At 43.8% G+C, this 20,208-nt stretch overlaps 1 protein-coding gene across 3 annotated transcripts in view; it reads left to right on the forward strand.

Moving 5' to 3' along the window:
* The window catches only part of rbfox1 (RNA binding fox-1 homolog 1), a 103,766-nt gene extending 84,614 nt beyond the window's left edge, over positions 1–19,152 (forward strand). For all 3 annotated transcript variants that reach the window (XM_070924026.1, XM_070924028.1, XM_070924027.1), the window contains exons 10-12: positions 1,321–1,385; positions 11,504–11,579; positions 19,030–19,152. In XM_070924026.1, the coding sequence (XP_070780127.1) occupies positions 1,321–1,385; positions 11,504–11,579; positions 19,030–19,152 (264 nt within the window). The remainder of the gene's footprint in view (positions 1–1,320; positions 1,386–11,503; positions 11,580–19,029) is intronic.
* The last annotated feature ends 1,056 nt before the right edge of the window (positions 19,153–20,208 follow it).

Genomic DNA, 20,208 nt, shown 5'->3' on the forward strand with positions numbered 1-20,208 from the left:
AAAGAGTTCGAAATAAAATTTGAAAAAAGTTAGTCTCCCTTAAACTTTACAATGCTTCAAAAGCAAAATGAACCAGTGTGCCTTGGCGCTGTGACACTCATATACTCACATTTGTAATTACTGAGATCAATGTTTGCATGTTGCATGTTGCTGTCCGTTTTTTTTGTTGTTGTTTTTGTTGTTGTTGTTGTTGTTGACCACGGCATACTGCAGTCGTGCATCTTCTCCCTCCTGATTGTGCGTTTGCGATTGGCTGCTTGTCGATTAATTCAAAATGATATGTTGTCAGGGACATTTTTTCATGTTTGGGCTTGGGGGTGGGGAGGGTGGGGGGGTGAATGTGTTGTCAAAATGGTGAATGTGTTTGTAACGTTTTGTTCAGCTACAGCAACCCCTGTGAAAAAGGGGGTCGTTCAGCACAGAATGAACCAAAAACAGTAAAGTCGTCGGCCATAAAATCGAAACAATGAGCTAAAAGAGCCTAAAAAAAAACCCATAGATTATTTTATATGACACTGTGATGCTGACAGTAAACAATGTCGTGTCGTGCAGCACTATGTCAGCACAAACAAACAAACTAACACTACTGACAAACACTACTACAGCTAGCCTCCCACACACGCTAAAAGGAAAATAAGACTCACACGCAGAATGCCTCATGAATGAAAATTTAAAAAAAGCAAAACAAGCAAGAAATAGTGAATGCATAGACCATTAAACACACTACAAGGAAAATAATATTTCTTATTCCAAATTTTACAAACTTCATCCCTAAGACAGCAACCCTGCTTATAAACATGGAAGCACGCAGTTATTTTGACACGTACGGAGCCAGGCTATTGTTTCAGATTGTAATATTAAAAAAATAAAAAAATAAATAAGTAATTTCACTGTAACTGCTGTGGGGATTCTTCTTTTCTTCGCCTCTTGAAATGTCCGTAAGGATTAATCCCCCTCCAAGCCCTTAAAAAATAAATTTCGCCAAATGATGTCAATGACATTACCGTCGTCTGCCATTATTATGACACTTCATTCAAAAAATGAAACAAAAATTACAAAAACATGGCCACTCATAACAAAAACAAAAAACAAAAAATATATATATGCAAGCCAGTACATTATTCCATCCGCATTTTTCCAAAAAAGAATGGCATAATAAAGCATAATATTACAGTTTCATCCAAAGTGAATGAGTAAAAAAAATGGTCTAGATCACTTTTTTTTTTTTTATATATGTATCCATACGCGTGTTTATGCTGCATGTGGTTAGAAGAACTGACCAGCTGATGGCAAAATGTGTGTGTGTGTGTGTGTTTCTAGGGTGGTTACGCTGCCTACAGATATGCCCAGCCTACTGCTGCCACAGCTGCTGCATACAGTGACAGGTAAGATATAAACCCTCACTGACACACATAAGGAGATTAGTTGTCATTGTGTTTTACGTTCAAGACAGGTTAAGGACCTATAGGCGGTAAAATAATCATCGTCATTTAACCAAGGCTACGTTGGCTTTTAGAGTCTTGGACTGCATTCCCAAGGACACTCAACTGCAGAGTGTGTCTGCGCGTTCAAACTGAGGGTCCTTCGAGATTCATGCGTGCCCTTTTTTATGTTGTTGCTTTGCAAATATAGAAAGCAGCGAAATTGGGTTAGATTCAAAGTTAAAGAAGTAAGACAGTCCTACGACCAACGACCTCCAAGCTACATGTACAGCAACATTTAGTTTCACGAACTAGTCGAATGAGTTGTAATGAACGTGCTGCGAATTGCCAAAGAAAAGCCAACTCTGCCCAGCCGTCTCGCTTCTTAACAGAGTTGCCATTTTCATTCATTATTTCTAATGACTTCTGCTTTGACGGTGTGATTTTAAAGATTTTCATGAAAAGGGGAAGTGTTGGACGTTGAGGATGTGAGGAAGGGGAGGGGTGTGGGGGAGGAAGTTGTCCCTTTAGGCCAGTCGGGGACGGATATATTGATGGGAGATCCGTTGCGGGAGTTGAGTCACCCGAGCCAATTACGGGCCCTAAAAAAAGAGTTAAATGCAGCTGAGGTGAGCGTGAGCTTGGTGGAGATCATTAGGATTGTTGTGAGTGTCGGAGCGATATGCCTGCGATGACCAGCGACCGAGAATGGTTTGTTCTGAGGTACCCAGTCTGGCTGCTGTGGAAGCTTGTGAAACCAGAATTGAGTGGCCCTTCTCCCTGTTTCGGTGGGACACATATACACTATATTGCCAAAAGTATTCACTCACCCATCCAAATAATTGAAATCAGGTGTTCCAATCACTTCCATGGCCACAGGTGTATAAAATCATGCACCAAGGCATGCAGACTGTTTCTACAAACATTTGTGAAAGAATGGGTCGCTCTCAGGAGCTCAGTGAATTCCAGTGAATTCCAGCGTGGTACTGTGATAGGATGCCACCTGTGCAACAAGTCCAGTCGTGAAATTTCCTCGCTCCTAAATATTCCACAGTCAACTGTCAGTGGTATTATAACAAAGTGGAAGCAATTGGGAACGACAGCAACTCAGCCACGAAGTGGTAGGCCACGTAAAATGACGGAGCGGGGTCAGCGGATGCTGAGGCGCATAGTGCGCAGAGGTCGCCAACTTTCTGCAGAGTCAATCGCTACAGACCTCCAAACTTCATGTGGCCTTCAGATTAGCTCAAGAACAGTGCGTAGAGAGCTTCATGGAATGGGTTTCCCTGGCCGAGCAGCTGCATCCAAGCCATACATCACCAAGTGCAATGCAAAGCGTCAGATGCAGTGGTGTAAAGCACGCCGCCACTGGACTCTAGAGCAGTGGAGACGCGTTCTCTGGAGTGACGAATCACGCTTCACCATCTGGCGATCTGATGGACGAGTCTGGGTTTGGCGGTTGCCAGGAGAACGGTACTTGTCTGACTGCATTGTGCCTAATGTAAAGTTTGATGGAGGGGGGATTATGGTGTGGGGTTGTTTTTCAGGAGCTGGGCTTGGCCCCTTAGTTCCAGTGAAAGGAACTCTGAATGCTTCAGCATACCAAGAGATTTTGGCCAAGTAGAAGCGAACCATCTCCCTCCATAGTAGCTGCCGGAACCCATGGAGGGAGCTGCTTCAGCCAAATCTCACCCAGGAACATCTTTTGTTTCCATTGACATTAGCATTAGCACCCACGTGAGCATTAGTGCTTCTTTGTACAGCTCTGACCAACTGGTAGCCCTGCCTAATGCTGAAGTGACGGGACAAATCATGCATCATGCGTGTTGACTTGGAGCATAGGTTTTACGTCTCACTTACATGTCGACAATATACGAGATGTGACAGACATTAATGTTCATGCGCACTCCAAGACCAAAGAATAAAATGCAGTGTAGTAACATGCAATGCCTCAATGAAGTTCAATGTGGAGCAACAATATGGAACCACTGACTGATGACTCTGATGTACTGAACAGCAAAAACTGTTCAAATCATCTGTTCCAAACAGAGGCCTTATGTAAAGAATCCAAGGCATGAGGGAAAAAAGTTATAGATTGTGCTGAGTTGAGAGATGATGAGGTCTGCGAACGTCTTTCTCTGCACAAAGGAGATATATTGGGTTTCAAAATCCAGGTGTCTTATCATAAATTACGTAGAGACTCATAGACTAAGTAGGTTCAGCTTCAGAATGCTGGCATATCAAGATCTCTTTGCTTTCGATGCCAAATATTGTAGAAGCTGTCTGGCACCTTACATCTCTGCTAGAAATGTGGCCGCAGCTAAACAAAATGAGGAAAAGGTGTCCACCCCATGATAAGGCCTTCCATGCGCCCATTGAAGAAATTGACCAGACGTTGTTGTCGCAGGACATGGCTACAACATCACTGAGTTCCTTCACAGAAAAAAAGTTGACAGCAACCTCAAAACTCTGTCACTGACGTGACTAAATATGCTTCACAGAAGTCGAAGGAGAAGCTGCTGAATCACTACAAAGTCAAACTCTGTGTTTGTTGAATGGCCAGGGAAATAAGATTTGGTTCGCTCAACCAACTTGCCTGTTGGCCTTGCTATGAGGGAGGCTGCTCTACTCGAAGAAAAGGAAGTAAAGGAGAGAGGACACAGTGCCATTTGGAATGCCATTCAACGATGCAGCTTCAAGCCAAAGACGTGTCCACGGCGAATGTGTTCCATCTGCTTTGTTCTATGATGATGGCAGAATGAGAAAAAAAACTCCAAAGCTGACCTAACCAAGAAGGTAGGGTGGTTATGTGACGAATGAGTACCACTGACCTTATGTAACGAGACCACGCATACATACTGATACACCATAGATGGTACGGCATCTGTCAGAATGAATCTGGGTTTCAAACTTTCAATTACCTCACGGAAAGCATTCTCCAAAGAATCTTTTAACTGCTATCGGGAGAGGAACAAATCGGTTGCGTTGCCATGGTTTTTGACCGATATGACCACCCAAACTTCAAAGACATGGAACAATTAGACACAAAAGGGCCAAATTACAGGTAGGTACTTGACAAGCAGTGGCAATAAGGCTGCACTTCCCAGCTCAGGCCCACGTAGACGAAACTGAGGAACAGACGACCGTCTTGGCTGGAAGTTTTGGAGATGCAGAAGAAACTAAAACCATACAAACTAAGAAACCCCAGCCAATTTGATGAGCGATCAGGAAGAGGCCGACACCAGGATAGCGCTACATGCCATCCACCTCGCCGGACATACAAGAGTCCTCATGAAGTGTGATGACGCTGATGTCCTCGTGTTGCTCTTGTGTTATGAAAGTTTGTACCCACAATCCTGATCTCTCCCTAACCTTAACCAAGCGTTTCAGTTGCCTAACCCTAATCACACCTTAGTCGTACCATACTATACTGTATATGCCGTGTGCAGGTATTGTAGAAAGAATCTTAAAACTGTTGGCGTTGAACGTAAAATGCTTCAACCAAGTTTGCTACAGGGCTGTTTCATTGGATTGCACTGCAGGTTACAGTTTTTAAAGTCTCTAGAGACATCCCTCCTAAATCATTTCCCTGTGTAAATGATAGAAATACAGCACAGAGTCGTAGCTCTGGTTAAATAATGAAACCATGGTCCATGAATATTGGAAAAGGGGCTTTGAGTTGAAATAGTGGTTTCTGGGGCCGAAATTACATTTGAGGGTGTTTTATCTCCCATAAGCCCCTCCCCGTTTTGTTAATAATGGATATATCCATAACACAATGAATAATTTGTGCTAAATTAGTAAGCGCTCTTGTGTAATTTTAGTTTATAATTGCATGGAACTTGAACGTCTGTCCTTTTTGATTCATTATTCATCTTCTGTCTCACTTCCCCCAACTTCATTTCTATATTATTTATATTAACATTATAATATTTCTTTTTTTTTTTTAAAAAAGGACGCCTAGACCTGCTCTGTATGAAGTGCCCTGAGATAACTTCTTTTATGATTTGGCACTATATAAATAAAATTGAATCGATTTCGCTTGGTTTGAATTAACAATCTTGGACGGCAGAAGTACCATCCATCCAATTCAGGAGCGTAATGTAAAATTGTTACAGAAAGGGCCTTGGCTCTAGACTTGAATAGAGCAGCTGATGTTTTAGCAGACAAAATAGGTACACCGTAGTTACACTTGAAAAGAATCCATCATCCGTCTTGCTTATGAATGATGACACTTGGCTATATTTGCCGAGGGAGAATTAAGGGAGAGCCAAGGAAGGGGGGAAGATTTATTCCCTCTGCCTCTGTATTTCTATTCAGAACAGACATCAAAAACTGATACACGGACAAAAGAAAAATAGGCGGTCCCCCCCCCCCTTTGTAAAAACCCTTCACACAGTCATGGACACAAATCTAGGTCACGCTCGGAATACTAAGTAATAAGCACAACTAGAATTTTCTGAAGAGAATGTGTGTAATTGCTGTAAGCCTTGATTGGTATGATTCTGCTGTTGTGGCTTGAAAATGCAAAAACATGCATTTAGACTTTAATATAGTTCACAATAGTCATTGCACAAAACAGAGCATTGTGAAAGTTCTGCCTGCAATGACTGAAATAGAAACGCTGTGAGAGTAAATTGGGCTCAGTATATATATATCTCATACCTCATCGTGGATTTATGCACAATTGAATCTTGACAAAAAAAATCTTGTTTTTTGGTGACCTCCAGTGGTTTAACAACACCTTGACATCATTGTGTGGTTAAAGGTGCAACAAAGCTCACCCCTGACCACATCCAACCACATCCGTCAGCGTGGCTTGGTTTGACAAATCCATGTTTTCATATTAGCAATGGATCAAATGACTATATGTCATTTTCACCAAAATCCACAGTTCTCGTCAGTTCTGCAGAGCTCTTTAGCCCAAGCCCAGCGCCAAGCAACTGATAGACAAAGTTATAGAGACTGGCTGGAGAACAAAAATGGAGCATTTAGCAGCTAAAGAGACAGATATTCTCTCAGGAGATGGTGGAGACCAAACCAGAGCTAAAAGGAGAGTGAATATTGGAGTAGTCTCGCATAGCCAGACCTGTCGTTCTGGGATAGGGGTGGGGGGGACACTCTGGCTTGTTTTTTTTAAACCAATGAACCAACCGCTAAAGAATACGCCACATAAAATAGTAACTCAAATGACATGTACACTGTGTGATTTTACAGCTTTTACTGTTCAAAAAAGACGAACAGAACTCGATCATCAGCCTACATCCGGTGAGTCAGACTAATATTGGACTTCCATTCATCAACTAGACAGTATGTAAATAGGCAAATGTCTGCTGAAACACTCACCAACTATTCAATGAGGTGATAATACACCCGATGTTATGTTTTCGGCTTGTTCTGCTGCCCCCAAGTAGCCAAACAATCAATTAATGGAGCTTTAAACAAGCCCTGAGCGCAGGCTCACAAGAGGACTGTTTGAATGTGTCACCTAGGTCTGGTGCGGCATTGAGGGCTTGCTACATGTGTAGCCTTGATGTGCCCATCTGTGCGGGGCCACGCTGGCACCGCGTGGGTCATGTTCATGCCACAAGGGTCACAGATGGGAAACATCGACAGCTGCTTTCACGAGGATCTGACCCAGCCTGGCTCATGCGGCACACAAACCAATGCAAACGCAGACGCAGTCACTCATGCAGATATGCTCTTGCAAGCGCATTAAGTATTCACAAATTACTACGTGCGTGCTTGGGTGAGCGCGGCATGTTTTTTGGCAGGTAGGCGCACGACCTTCTCCAGAATCCAGGAATTCATTCTTTGTAATAAGGTCGTTTATTTGGCCACCGTTATTTAATTTGCTTTTAAAAGGCACGCCACTGCCGTCCTAGTGTACAATATGTACCAAGCTTTGTGACCCAAAAAAATGACCTATCCTGAAAATATTAGGGTGTCAATTCTAAGCCCTAAACACAGGCATACCCACATTTACCCCAACACATACAACACATCACCTCGAGCACTGCCACTCGATGCAGGTGTTGACAGTGAATCTTATCTCTGGAAAGCGCCTGGTCAGTCCAGATACCTATCTTATATAAAGACTGGAAACAGTCTAATGTGGCTCTGTCCAAAAATACACCAACCAGCACCTCTAAAGATCACTAGAGAAATGTGCAAAACCACAAATTGTGGTGGTGGTGGTGGTGGTGGTGGGAGGGGGGGACGGCAACTTGGATTGGCTGCCTCTGGTGGATGTTGTTGACAGCGAAGACAACTTCAAGGAAGATGGAGAAAGACTCAGTAGTTTTCTTTCTCCATTTCAGTCATACACATCTAGCAAGGACATCGCCACTGAACGTTGTACCATAGTAGTCTCCTATTAATCATATACTGATCGTGTACAATATTATGCATATTGCGATGCCAATATAAATAGGTGAAATGTGACTCAAGTATAAATCAAAGGCCACATTCTCTACAGCAGGACACCCGTTAGCACCTCGGCATCAAGCACAAATCTGGCTTTAGACTTCACTGCCTGCTAGCAGTTATGCAAAAAGGAAAGCCAAACACATAATCCTTTCCCCCTGTCAGTGCAAAGCCTCTTGACAGCGAGCCCTACATTGGAACGACCGGGATTCACACAAAGGAGAAGACTCAAATGCACAACTCAGACAGGGTTGGGAGGGAAAAAAAAGCAGTCTTTACTTAACACGGGCAGAAGCACATAAAACACACGTAAAAACATGAACCGATAAGACAAAACAGACTAACGAACAGGACGCGACGTTACATGTATAGGGCCTTCTCATGGCATTACCGGGAAACTAACTACCCCGATTTATAAAGCGCATGGGGACATGCTCTAGTGTCCATGACCCAAACCACAGTCATGGACCGAATAGCAATTGCCTAATGGTTAAACTGGGAGGGCAGGCTAAAGGAAGTGCCTCTACCTGACAGAAAATCTGGACTTGGCACCTGTGAGGTGGTCTTCGCATGCTGGCTGATCTCAGTAGCCTCGACCTTGTTCGGCCGCTGGATCAAGGTGGATCGGGGTGAGAGATAAAACTGAACGTGCACAATTCCGCCTCACTTTAATGCTTTTTATCGTGTTTTGTCTTCAAGATAATTCTCTTAAACAGCGGAGAAACAGTTGACCTCCCGAAGCAATGAGCAAACAAGGAGCCAAAGGCCCTGACCCTAACCCTTGACGCCTTGATGATTGTGGTCTTCAAGCACATTTTTAGCCATGGTAGACTCTAGGGATGACAACGACGATCTATCCACCACTTCAGTCCGACGGAAATATCTCAACTACTGGACGGATTGCTATTCAACTATGTACATACATCATGGTGCTCAGAGGATAAGTCCTAATGAATTTGGCGATCTCCTGACTTTTCCTCCGGCGCCATCGCCAGGTCAAAATTTCAATTTGCCCAATTCTTTGGGTCATGGCTAAATTTCCCATCAGCCTCAGCTGTAACTTTGCGTTTTTTGTGCCAATTAGCAATTTAGCTCAAAGCACTACTGCACCCAAGTACAGTATTACGGAGCTGCTAGTGCTTTCCTGTTGCCTTAAAGGGAAATTCATCCAAAACAAGAAACACATTCATTCTGCTAGATGACCAAGAAAAATGCCGTTTCAGGTCAGGTTACTGCAGTGCTTTATAAGGTTGAAAGACAATATTATGGTTGCACACGTGCGTGCATTTTTGGAGAGATTTCTTTCTTCCCTAAACATTCGTTCTATCCAACAACCGTGTGCATTTGACCAAACTCCCGACCATTTTGTAGAGCTGTTGGAAATGTTGTTTCCATGTTTATCTTTTCACCTCAGGGTCATTTTAAATATGTATTTGACTCAAATTGCATTTGAATTTGTGTTGTAGTTGCAGCTTACCACAAACTCTCTCACATATACACACTGTCACACACACACACACACACACACACACACACAGGCTGATGATGGGTTAGGGCTCTGCATTGTGAGATAAGATAGGTCAAATGCAGTGCTGGGCTGAGTGTGGGTGTTGGGGGGTGGGGGGGGGCTGCATGGTGAATAGCAATGTCCAAAACTAATCGGGATTAACTTCTAATCGCTTCAACCACTGGGCTGCTATGCAAATCAGCTCAATTATGGGCACAGGCCCTGGCCCCTGATTGGCCCTTATCACGCCTGGGCTATGACATGGAGGGGAGGAGGAGGGGGTGGATTTGTTGGCAACGGCATGGCTGCTCACTTGGAATAAACACTGCTGCTGTCTGTTTCGTTCTAAAAATAGAAAACTCTGTGATTCTCTGTGTTTTTTATTGTCGGCATACTTTCATGATGCTTTACGGTTTTTATTTCTCTCTGTTTAGTGAAACTCTGTCTCTTTCTCGGCTAAGCTTACTTGATTTGTTGGGGTTAATCTGTTTAACCACAATCCTTGAGATTATTGAGTTGAATGGGTCTGTACACAAGAGGTGGACACAAAATGTTTTGGTGCGTTCAATGGTCGTCACTTATCTAAGCGCTCTTCAACCGTAACGGCTCCCAAAGCGCTTTACAGATCAGGTCACAGTCGCTGTGACATTCACTGACACACCCGCACACCGATGGCGACCGAGCTGCCGCGCAAGGTCCCGGTCTCCATCGGGAGCAAGTTAGGGTTCAGCATCTTGCTCAAACACACTTCGACATGACGCAGGGGGAAGTCTTGAACCACTGTCAGGCCAAAAAGTATGCATGCACACAGAAGAAATGTCATGATTTCACTGGCTGATTGCCACGAAATTCAATAAATACCTTCACGTTCCCCAGAGGACGAACCATTCCCATTTTTGATGCTACGCGATACTTCCGAACACAAGATTTTGTAATCAACATGGCTAATTGCCACGAAAAACATAAGGAGTAACTCCACCCAAATCATAACCACCATGTTGTCAAATCACAAAATGGGTTTGGTTTTTTTGAAACAGTGATTTGTAACGGTCTTGGAAGGTACCCGACAAATGATGTCGCCTGGCATAAGATCAGAAAATGCTTGTATGTGTTGTTCTTGAGGGCGGTGACATAACATATTTTGGCATATAAAATTTTTTATTTTAATTGTTAGTCAGGACAAAAATGAAATACTCAGGGTTAAGTCAAAATTACGGCACAGTAAGTCAGAATTTCCCTTTTGAATCCGAAATGCATTATGCCATTAAGAGCGCGTCACTATCTCGTCGTTTGAGGTAGTCGGAATTTTGTAATTTAAATAATCTCTGAGTGTCTAATTTTGACTTAATATCCCGTCATTTTCACTTGCAAAGCCTCTCTTTTTAAATGCCATCTCATAATATAATTTTGACTTCATTTTCTAAATGTTGGTATATGTAATTTAATAATAATAACATCATTCCTTTTTATATTAGAATTTTAACTTTTTTTTAATTTTTTTATTTTCCCAGTTGAAATAGGCTTCCATATGTAGCTGAATCAATGTGTTGTAAGCGCCTTCCAACACCTTTGTAACATTGCAGCCTCAAGGGACCGCTAGTGAGGCTTCAACTCTGTGACTTTATGAATTTAATATTCATATTTCCCAGTGACCTTTTGTTGAGAAAAAATGACATGTTAATGCAAATGACGTTAATGTTTATATTGAATCCCACTGTATATCACACACGATTGGTAAGTATCTTAGTGACAGATGGCAGCCTCGGTGTTGCGCTCTCTGGTACTTTTTCTGGGTTTTTTTTTTTTTGGTTCAATTTTCAGTTTCCCCTCTTGGATGACATTCACCAGGGGAAGAACTTTTGAACATGACACACTTTTCCATTGCTTTTCATTCAACCGGAGAGACTTTAGTCGGAGGAGCGGTAGCTTTCCATTGGATTTGCAGGAGACACCAGCAGGGGAAACGTGCCGGAGGCAAAGCTGGAATTACAGGCCTGCTTTGACTGCACTGATCGTAGTGTTTTTAAGGCTGCAACCACAGACGTGTACTGATACTGGTCCATCTGTCATAACAACCTGGACCCCCCCCCCCCCCCCCCCCGCCCCAATTTGATTTCAACATCCCTTGTCATTTCATGTGTTTCCGCAGTTACGGACGAGTATATGCTGCCGACCCCTACAACCACACACTCACTCCAGCAGCAACATACAGCGTTGGTGCCATGGTAAGACTCTCGCGCCTGCCACGCATCCCTCCCTCTCCATTCCTGGTCCTCTTCACATCACGCATCATCCCACTTCCACCACAATCTACCTATCTGTTTAATGTATCTCCAAAATACTCCTTTTTTGCAGTGCATGTCACTTGCTTACGTATATTGTTTAAAGCTGCGCCTTGTGAGCAGGCGTCAGTGGAGAGTAATGAAGGCTAACTGACCAATTCTGACATTTGGTGTCTGTTGAGTGGGGCAATTGCAACATATTCCTGATAATTTAATATTAACTGAGTTCTGGTGGCCATACTTATATGAAAACATTAAAAAGCATGGAAAGATACATGATCCCAGCAAAGGTAGCCCTATCAAACGCCAGGGTAACCAACATATATTTAGAGCTAAATGATTGAGCTGAAAGCAGTTCTATCCAGGGCTTCATCACCTTGGGATTGCAGGCATCATATGCCTCAACAAACTGACATTAAGGTGAAACTAACTAATTGGCCCGTAGAGCTTTTCAAAGGGGTCAATCATCCTCCCAAATGGACTTAGACAAGAAAACACCTAAAGTGGTGTTTGTCCAGGGTTATCACACTGTCCCTTGGGATGAGCCCAGCCAATCTGTGAGGGGGAAATCTTTTGGGCCACCTGTGATTTCGTTGTTTTGGTCACTACCTAAAGCTCATGACCATAGGTGAGATTTGGATTCGCACCGTCTTCACCACTGCAACTACTGACTTGTGAACAAGACTCCAATAATACTTAGGTCTGCATCAGAGGTTGTGGTCTGACGAAGCCATCAGAACTACATTATATGCGAAGAGCAGAGATCCAATCCTGGGGTCACCATATCAGACGGTCTCCATCCAGGTGGCCCAGAGCAATGGCCCTGCACCCCAGACTCCCAAAGAACTCCCCACACGACACCCTGGGGGACAGGCTACAACGCACAGTTAGATTCAACTAGACAAACTCCCCTCCAATATCCCTGCAAGTAAAGAGCCTTTCCACTGTTCCACAACTAGGATGGAATGTGCATCACTCCTTCTGAAACAGAGATCCGACAATCATTTGCTTTCCAGCACTCTGGCATAAGCTTTCCCAGAGAGGCCGGAAAAGTGTGATAATTGGAGCACACTGCACTACTTTCGACGGAGCCCAAAAAGAAATCACCCCTTATGTCTCGGGACCGGAAAGCTTGTTTAGTTAATCCATCCTTTAGGGCGGGGCGCGATAGCTTTTTATCAAATCCAAAATCCTGTATTGAATCTGCTTATCAAATCCTCTGAAATCCCTTTACCATTTTCAAGTAACAAGTTATAATTAGCTAAAAGATGTGCAATCACCTGGTGTTAGCTAAGAAGGCAAAAAAAAAAAAAAAAAGGTTTTGAGTGGCACCTTATTGATTTTACACAACCTGTGGCTACAACCTAAAATCAGATGCAGAGCATAAGATATGAAATGTTTATTAAGGATGAATCCTGTCCTTGCAGTGGCAAATGTACACGTAAGGCAGGAAATGTTAACTAAACTAGTGGCTGAGTCATGTACCCAAAGAAAGTTGAAACCTTTCGCCACATTCACCTCTTGCAGACCTTTAAAAAACAGATTTGGGTATTGTCACCTTTCAGGATGTCTGGGAAATTCTTTCTTTCAAAAATTCAGACAGTTATCGCTTGCTTCCACGGGGTCACCAAAGTGTGAAATTGACCAGCGTAGTGTTTAAACAATTGCCTCGGTATGACAATAGAATCCCCACAGAAATTCAGAAATACATTACAGGAACTGTGTGAGGTCATCAGCAGTACCTCATGGTATTTTCATTGGAGGTGGTGATTTTAATCAAACAGACTTCAGAACGGTTTTGACTTAATTTCACAAGCATGTCGACCCCCCTCCACCAGGGGAAGCAATACCCTGGATAATGTTTACACGAACATCTCCCCGCCCCCGCCCCAGTCAATCAGACCATGTTTCCCAGCTTCTCAGGGAAAACACCTAAAAAGACAGTTCAAGTGTGGACAGATGAAGCTACAGCAGCTCCGCAGGAGTCTTTCGAGCGCTCAGACCGGCACGCGTTCGGCGATGTCGCCGACCCAGGAGGACCACATCAGCCCCGAGGAATATACGTCACCGGTGACATCACACCTCCGCAAATGTGTTGATGGCGTGGCGATCACAAAGACCAGACCTGTCCAGAGCTAAACAAGCCGCCTCGCGGTCAGGTGACAAGGGCGCTTACAGCACTGAAAAGGCTGGCATCAAGGACACATCAGGAGAGACTGGAGGGAGACCTCAGCAACGGCAACACCAACAAGATATGTGGCAGGTGACCCAGACCATCACAGGCTGACAAAAGCAGGAGCGCCCCCATTTAGTTTCCACGTTGCCAGATGAGCTTAATATTTATCATTGTATGCCTGCTGTGACCTCCTTGACAAATTGTCAGCTGTCAAGTCTACTCCGCCTCCAGAGGACCGGCCACTGTCAGTATAGGAGAATCTTGTGGAGAGTGAATGTGAGTAAAGCTGTTGGCCTGATAACAATCCCTGGCTGTGTGCTTAGAACACGTGCCAATCAGCTAATCAATGTCATTACTGATATGAGCCTACGGCCAGTGATATACGGCTTCTGCTTTCTTCAAATTGGTAAAACGTAGTTACTCTTCTTGTTGCCATGTTATCCAACAATGGTACCTTGGTAAAACTTCGCCAACCATATCACCTGCCCGCATTTTAATCAACTCAGCGTCAGATTTGAACGGTTTTCCTGGTCAACTTTTATTACTTTACTTTTATTGATTATCTGGGACACACTGGTAATAATTCCCTTAGATGACTTAGCTGGTGAGTGGCGCTGTCTAGTCTAGGACCGCAGAAAGCGCGTAGTAAGTCTTGCGCCGTAGGTCAAGTGTTTACGCGTGAAGTAAAATAAAGTAGAGCAGTGCGCTATATATTTCACATGTTGTGCACTTAATTTCACATGCTGACGGGTGCATTCACGTAAGATATCCAGCACAGACTTGGGGAAAGCTCAGGATCCGCTTGTATAACACCTTGAATAGCCAGTTCCGCCATGTGAGACATAGCAGGGTGCCGGCGAATAACCAAATGCGACATGAACATGAAGTCAGCTCAGTGTTCCAGTAAGAAATCAAATAAGGAACTCCACATAAAAACTGGCTGGTTGAAGCGTGATCTCAGAAATTAAACAACGGCCGTCCAAGATAGCCCCAGAGCAGGTCTCCAAAGTGGCTCTCAAGTGGACACGACAAGGAAGAAAAAGAAACAAGGCCCGACCAAAGAAGAAGAACGGTGGAGGCTGAGCTGCTGGAGATGGGTCTCTCGTGAGGCGAGCCACAACTGGCTAGCTAAAGACAGTGATAGGTGGAAGAACATTATCAATGCCTAGTGCCCCAAAGGAGTCAAATTTCTTGTACGCATTTTTGGCCACTAAAGCTGATTCTGATTGTTCCCTGTTTAGGCACATAAACATATCCAGGCACATGCTCCGCCAAGAAAAAGCCTCGGTAAAAGGTCCTGTGGTGAGGGTTGAATATAAAATGTGGTCGAAATGACAAGCAAATGAAACAGATGAAACTGCGAGCAGAGATTTCTGTCATATTCGGTGAATCCAAACAATACGTTCTTCCAAAGTAACATAAAGTGGGGGTGGATATGATCAGCAATGAATCGCGACAATTGGGCATGCACCAAATATACATGCACCAGCGTTTCTCTGAGCTCTCCACAAAAAAAGTCCAACTTACTTCAGTGTCTTTCTGGAATTTGTGCCGACAGTGATTAGTTAGGATAAAAGCATTTTAAAGGGCATTTCTTTTACCTTGTGAGTCAAAGGGAACTTGCGGCAATATCCAAAGCCCTTTCCCCGCAAATACCTCCAACAAATGTGGGCCGATACGGTGAGGCCGAGGGTGTGCTCGTGACGGCCTGTCTGCAAAAGTTTGACGAATTTACATTCATTTTTATTCTTAGCCGTGAGAAACGCGTTTTCCCCAACTGTTGTTTCAGTTGCATCTAACAGCACAGGGTGATGGACAATTCCCTTCATACCTTCAAATAGCGAAGTAATACCCGAGGGGATAGCAAAAACAACAGAGAAATCCTTTGGTGAAACATTCCATAGTGTTGAATGAATTCACTTGTGCGGCAATACCCAAACTGCCGTTAAAAGATGGACCGATTAGCACTCGTGACCCCTACTCTTGACTAAATGACTCATGACTCAGGTTTGGCTTCCACGCCACATTTTGGTTGCTGTAATCATTCCTTCATGCTGACAGTAAAGTGATCCCTTCTGAGAGTAAACCCAACATAAAAGAGGGGGGGGACAACATACATGGTCATTGTTTCCCCCCCGGTCACAGCCTAGGATGCCCGCTAATGTTAATCTATACGTTAAGGTTGGGTTTCAAACGCGTTTTTTATGGAATCTGAATTGAGTAAAAAATTAGGTTTAGCTTTCAACATTTGCAAATAAGAAAAGGCACAAGAATGTTTTGAGCAAAGGAAACAATATATTTCATATGAAACGGGGGAGGATACGAGCTCAGTGCTTCGGTTGGTCTTTGACTGGTGATCATTTCTACCCTCTTTTTAGGAGAACATTAACTGAAGATAAAAAACAGTCCTCCATACTGTCCCCCCTCCCTCACCCCATTCCTTCTCCTCTCCAGTCGCTGTGCATGAGCTTTTCCGCAGCGCTGACATCCTCCTCACTTAAACTTAATTGAATTTGTCTGTACTGCTAACGGCAGTCCAAATGACACATTAATCCTGCCTGTAAAAGGTGATGAATGTCTTCATGCCTTGGCAGCCCAGTCCATGTTAGTTATTATATTTCTAATTTGGTGGATACCACCTCACCCCGCACTCCCTGGTAATGAAATAATTAGTCATTTTGATAATTAAATCCCTCGTGGTGTCGTAGTCGCGGGGAGGAGGCGCAGGGGAGGACAGAAGTGAGTGAGAAAGCTGGGTGGACTGGAAGTAAAGATCGGAACTCCCCAGTTTGTCTGCAAACAGCGCCCTCCAAAACGGAACAGAAGTCCACGCTCGGCTCCTGCGTAATTAGTCACCAGACGGTGTTGCGAGTGCTTGCAAACAAAAGAAAATGACTTGCGAAATGATTAAGGTCATCAATTGTCAGCCGAGTGTGAATACAATACACCAATACGTCTTGTTAAAGCATTTGAAACACTTCTTATTCCATCGGCTTCCATGCGCCGCTGCTACAAACTAAAGTTTGTATTTCAACTGAGGTTATATTTCGTAGTTTTGGACATTATTTCTGTCAGTTATGATGTGCATTGTTCACGAAATGTGCCAAAAATTGGGCGATCATTTCTCTGGAAGCCCATTGTATTAAATGAATGCCTTCACTACCATCAGGCCCTGCAGCGGGTGTCAGGCCGTGCCTTTCCCGATTCCCTTATTTGATCGCTCTTTGTTTGACTCGGAAATCCATCCCAGTCCGCCGTCACGGAGAATGTTCCAGTACCCTAAGGAGGGTCGAGGAGACATGAACGAGAGCAACCAGACCGACATACCCCTTCCTTAGAAATCTGTTGGCGACTGGATCTGAGAGATCCCCAAAACATTTGGGCTAGCATTTCCACAAATTATTCAGACATTCCGGTAATAACCGTGATCATTAGATAATTGCAATTTACCAACACAATATCAATGAATGTGAATGCAATCATTAATTATTAAATGAAACGAATACGTCGTTGTTAGCAGAAATGGCATCTCCGTCAGTTTCTGAGCACTTAAAAAGTGGTTTGACTGATTTGCACACAGCATGACACAAGCGACAGTTTATTTTAAGCAGAAAACAAGCGGAGAGAGAAAAAAAGACATGTCAAATTTGCTCCCTCGTCCTCTCTCCTCACATCTTTTCCTGCGTCTCTTCTTGGGTCTTCAGTGAGAGGGACTAAGATTCAAAGAAAAGGCCCTCTGATTTTTCTGCTTTCACTAATCTCACAAATAGCCACGTAATGAGTCTACTCCTCTGCTATCAAAAACGTTTCCGTGCCATTCTCTGACTTAATGCACTTCTAACTGTCCTTGAATTCAACCCATACCCACGCAAAGAACAGATACCCAGCCGCTTAACCCGACTTTACATCTATGTTGCAGCTGCTAGAGTGGCTGGCCCGACTGGCCTGATCCATACCATGTCCCGCTCAGGGGGTCCAGCCCCCCCGTCACTGTACATCTTGACATCTTGGTTGGCTCACCGGATGGAGGCTGTTGAGATGAGTCGGCATTCCCCCCCTGAAGTGTGGAGATAGGTCTGGCTATGCGAGACTATTGTAAATCTAGTTCCGCTATTCTACATTATTCTAAATTAGCAACCCCTCTGGTATCAGGAACTTTTTACATGCACGAGTTACGTCTCCGGACCTGTCTTACCAAAGTTAGTGCTGGCAAGTCCACAGGGTCTTCAGCCGGGCACCCTTTCAGTAACTGATGTTTCATTAGAGTTGAGCCTCCCGAGGCTGAGAGGCCTCAACAGTGTGTCCCGGCGTGCCAGAACCACCTTCCTCTTTACCTGCAACCCGCACTCTGCACTCCAGAGCAAGGACAACACTTAGTTTGGCTAACACCTGCCCTCTCCTTGTGAGTCCTTGAAGCACCCTTACCATCAAATGGCTTAGCCAACATCACCAAACCAAGAGCAAAGAAAGTCTTGGTCATTGTTGCCAAAATTGCTAAATTAGGACACCTCTGGAGCTCAAACACTGGCATGAGACATGAGTCACAGGTCTAGATGAGAAAGTCGATAAAATGCTTTCACTCCCAACTCTAAAAGTAGGAGCAAACGCTGAGAATGCTTGGCCGGTTCTACCCTGAAACGCTTGATGAATACTGGCCCCGGGCCTGCTGTTTTTATACTTGGATCATTCTTACATCATAGATTGTAAAATGCACTTTTATCTGGGCACATACAAACGAAGCTGTTATGGATATTCTCTTTCCACTGTGTATTTCCTCTAAAATCGAAGCTGCGACTGTCTCAACCTTCATCACCTCCCGACTGTGAAAACCAGCATCATGCATTTCGCCCATTTCCTGGTTCATGTTCTGCTTAAAAAAAAAAAAAAATCTCCTTTTGACTTGATTTCTTTTGATTCATCTTTTCCTCCACTTTTTCATGGTTGTATTGACTGGCTTTCTTTCACATAGCTGTTGGCATGTGCCCCTGGCATGAAGTGCCTCGCCGTGCTTGCTGCATGACGGTTGCTCCGGTCATTGGTCTTTTTCATCCGGCATGGGTTTGCACCGGAATGACGGTAACGTAATGTCGAAACGTGTAGTTTGTGTGCAGGACTAATGGGGTTAATGAGGGGTTTGTGTGTTTCCATGCCTTTATGCTCCTGTACCTTGGTGTTTCTATGAATATACGTGTGTTTGCATTGTCTGGTGGGTTTCAGAACACGTTCGCCCCGCTGACAGATGCCAAGACTCGGAGCCATGCTGACGACGTGGGGCTAGTGCTGTCCTCTCTCCAGGCTAGCATATACCGGGGAGGCTACAGCCGCTTCGCACCCTATTAGCAACACCTCCAACCTTCCAACAGAACAGAAAGAAAGTGTGTGTGTGTGTGTGTGTGTGTGTGTGTGTGTGTGTTTGAGCGCGAGCGAATGTGAGCGAATGAGAACAAAGTTATCAGAGGAGAGATGTTATTGAGGCCTGGGTATTGCAATATATGCAGTTTGTGCATCATTTCAGCGTCTCCTAAGAGAGAAGTACAAAACAAAACAAACAACAACAAAAAAAAAAAGTCGAAGAATAAAATGACAGCTGATATTTTTCATCTTATACCTCAGATATTTTGTGCTGTGTATTTTGATAGTGTGGGTTTTTAATTTCTAAAGATTTAAACATAGGATATCAGCTGTAGAGGGTTTTTCTTTTTGTTTGTTTGTTTTTTCCCCCCCCATGGTACTAATAGAGAAGCTGCTAGAGTAATGATTAGGACACAAAGGAAATATTTATCAGATTCCAATTTGTTAGGGCTTGTATAGGACTCCTACCTGTGTAAGATAGGTCATAGTCACACTTTGGGGTTTTTATGTTTTGTAAGAGTTGTTAAAAGTCACTATGCTAGTCAAGCGTCGTTGGTTTACGTCTCTCAGCGCCCTCTGTTAGTTGAGTTTTTTCACCTTCTGGTTTGGGAGGAAGGAAAGAAGCAACGTTCAAGAAGCTGTGAGAAGCCACGATTGCTATGTTTTTTTGTTTGTTTTTTTGTGCGTCCATCATCGTGAGATCTCAACCCGTTTCATCTCGCTACCTTGAGAGCAAACTGTTGACTTGCGACTGCGACTCTGCTATCACGCGCTCGTTATTATTTTTTGCCAAACCGAGATAATAGTCCCTCCCCGAGACGAGATCCTGTGCGGCGTCTGCGTAAGCAAGCGAGACGCCTGCATGTATTGCAACGTGAGGTTGTTTGGGTTTCGTAACATGCAAAATTTTGTTGCATTAACAAAGGAAGAAAATGTTCCCATCGTTTGGGCTTTTATTTCATAATTTAAAAAAAATAACAATAATCCAACCACTGTTTCCCCACAAAAATATTATCCATCAAACGGGCTGGTGTCGGTTGTTGC

The sequence above is a fragment of the Enoplosus armatus genome, chromosome 17 (assembly GCF_043641665.1).
Source record: "Enoplosus armatus isolate fEnoArm2 chromosome 17, fEnoArm2.hap1, whole genome shotgun sequence".
Taxonomy (NCBI): Eukaryota; Metazoa; Chordata; class Actinopteri; order Centrarchiformes; family Enoplosidae; genus Enoplosus; species Enoplosus armatus.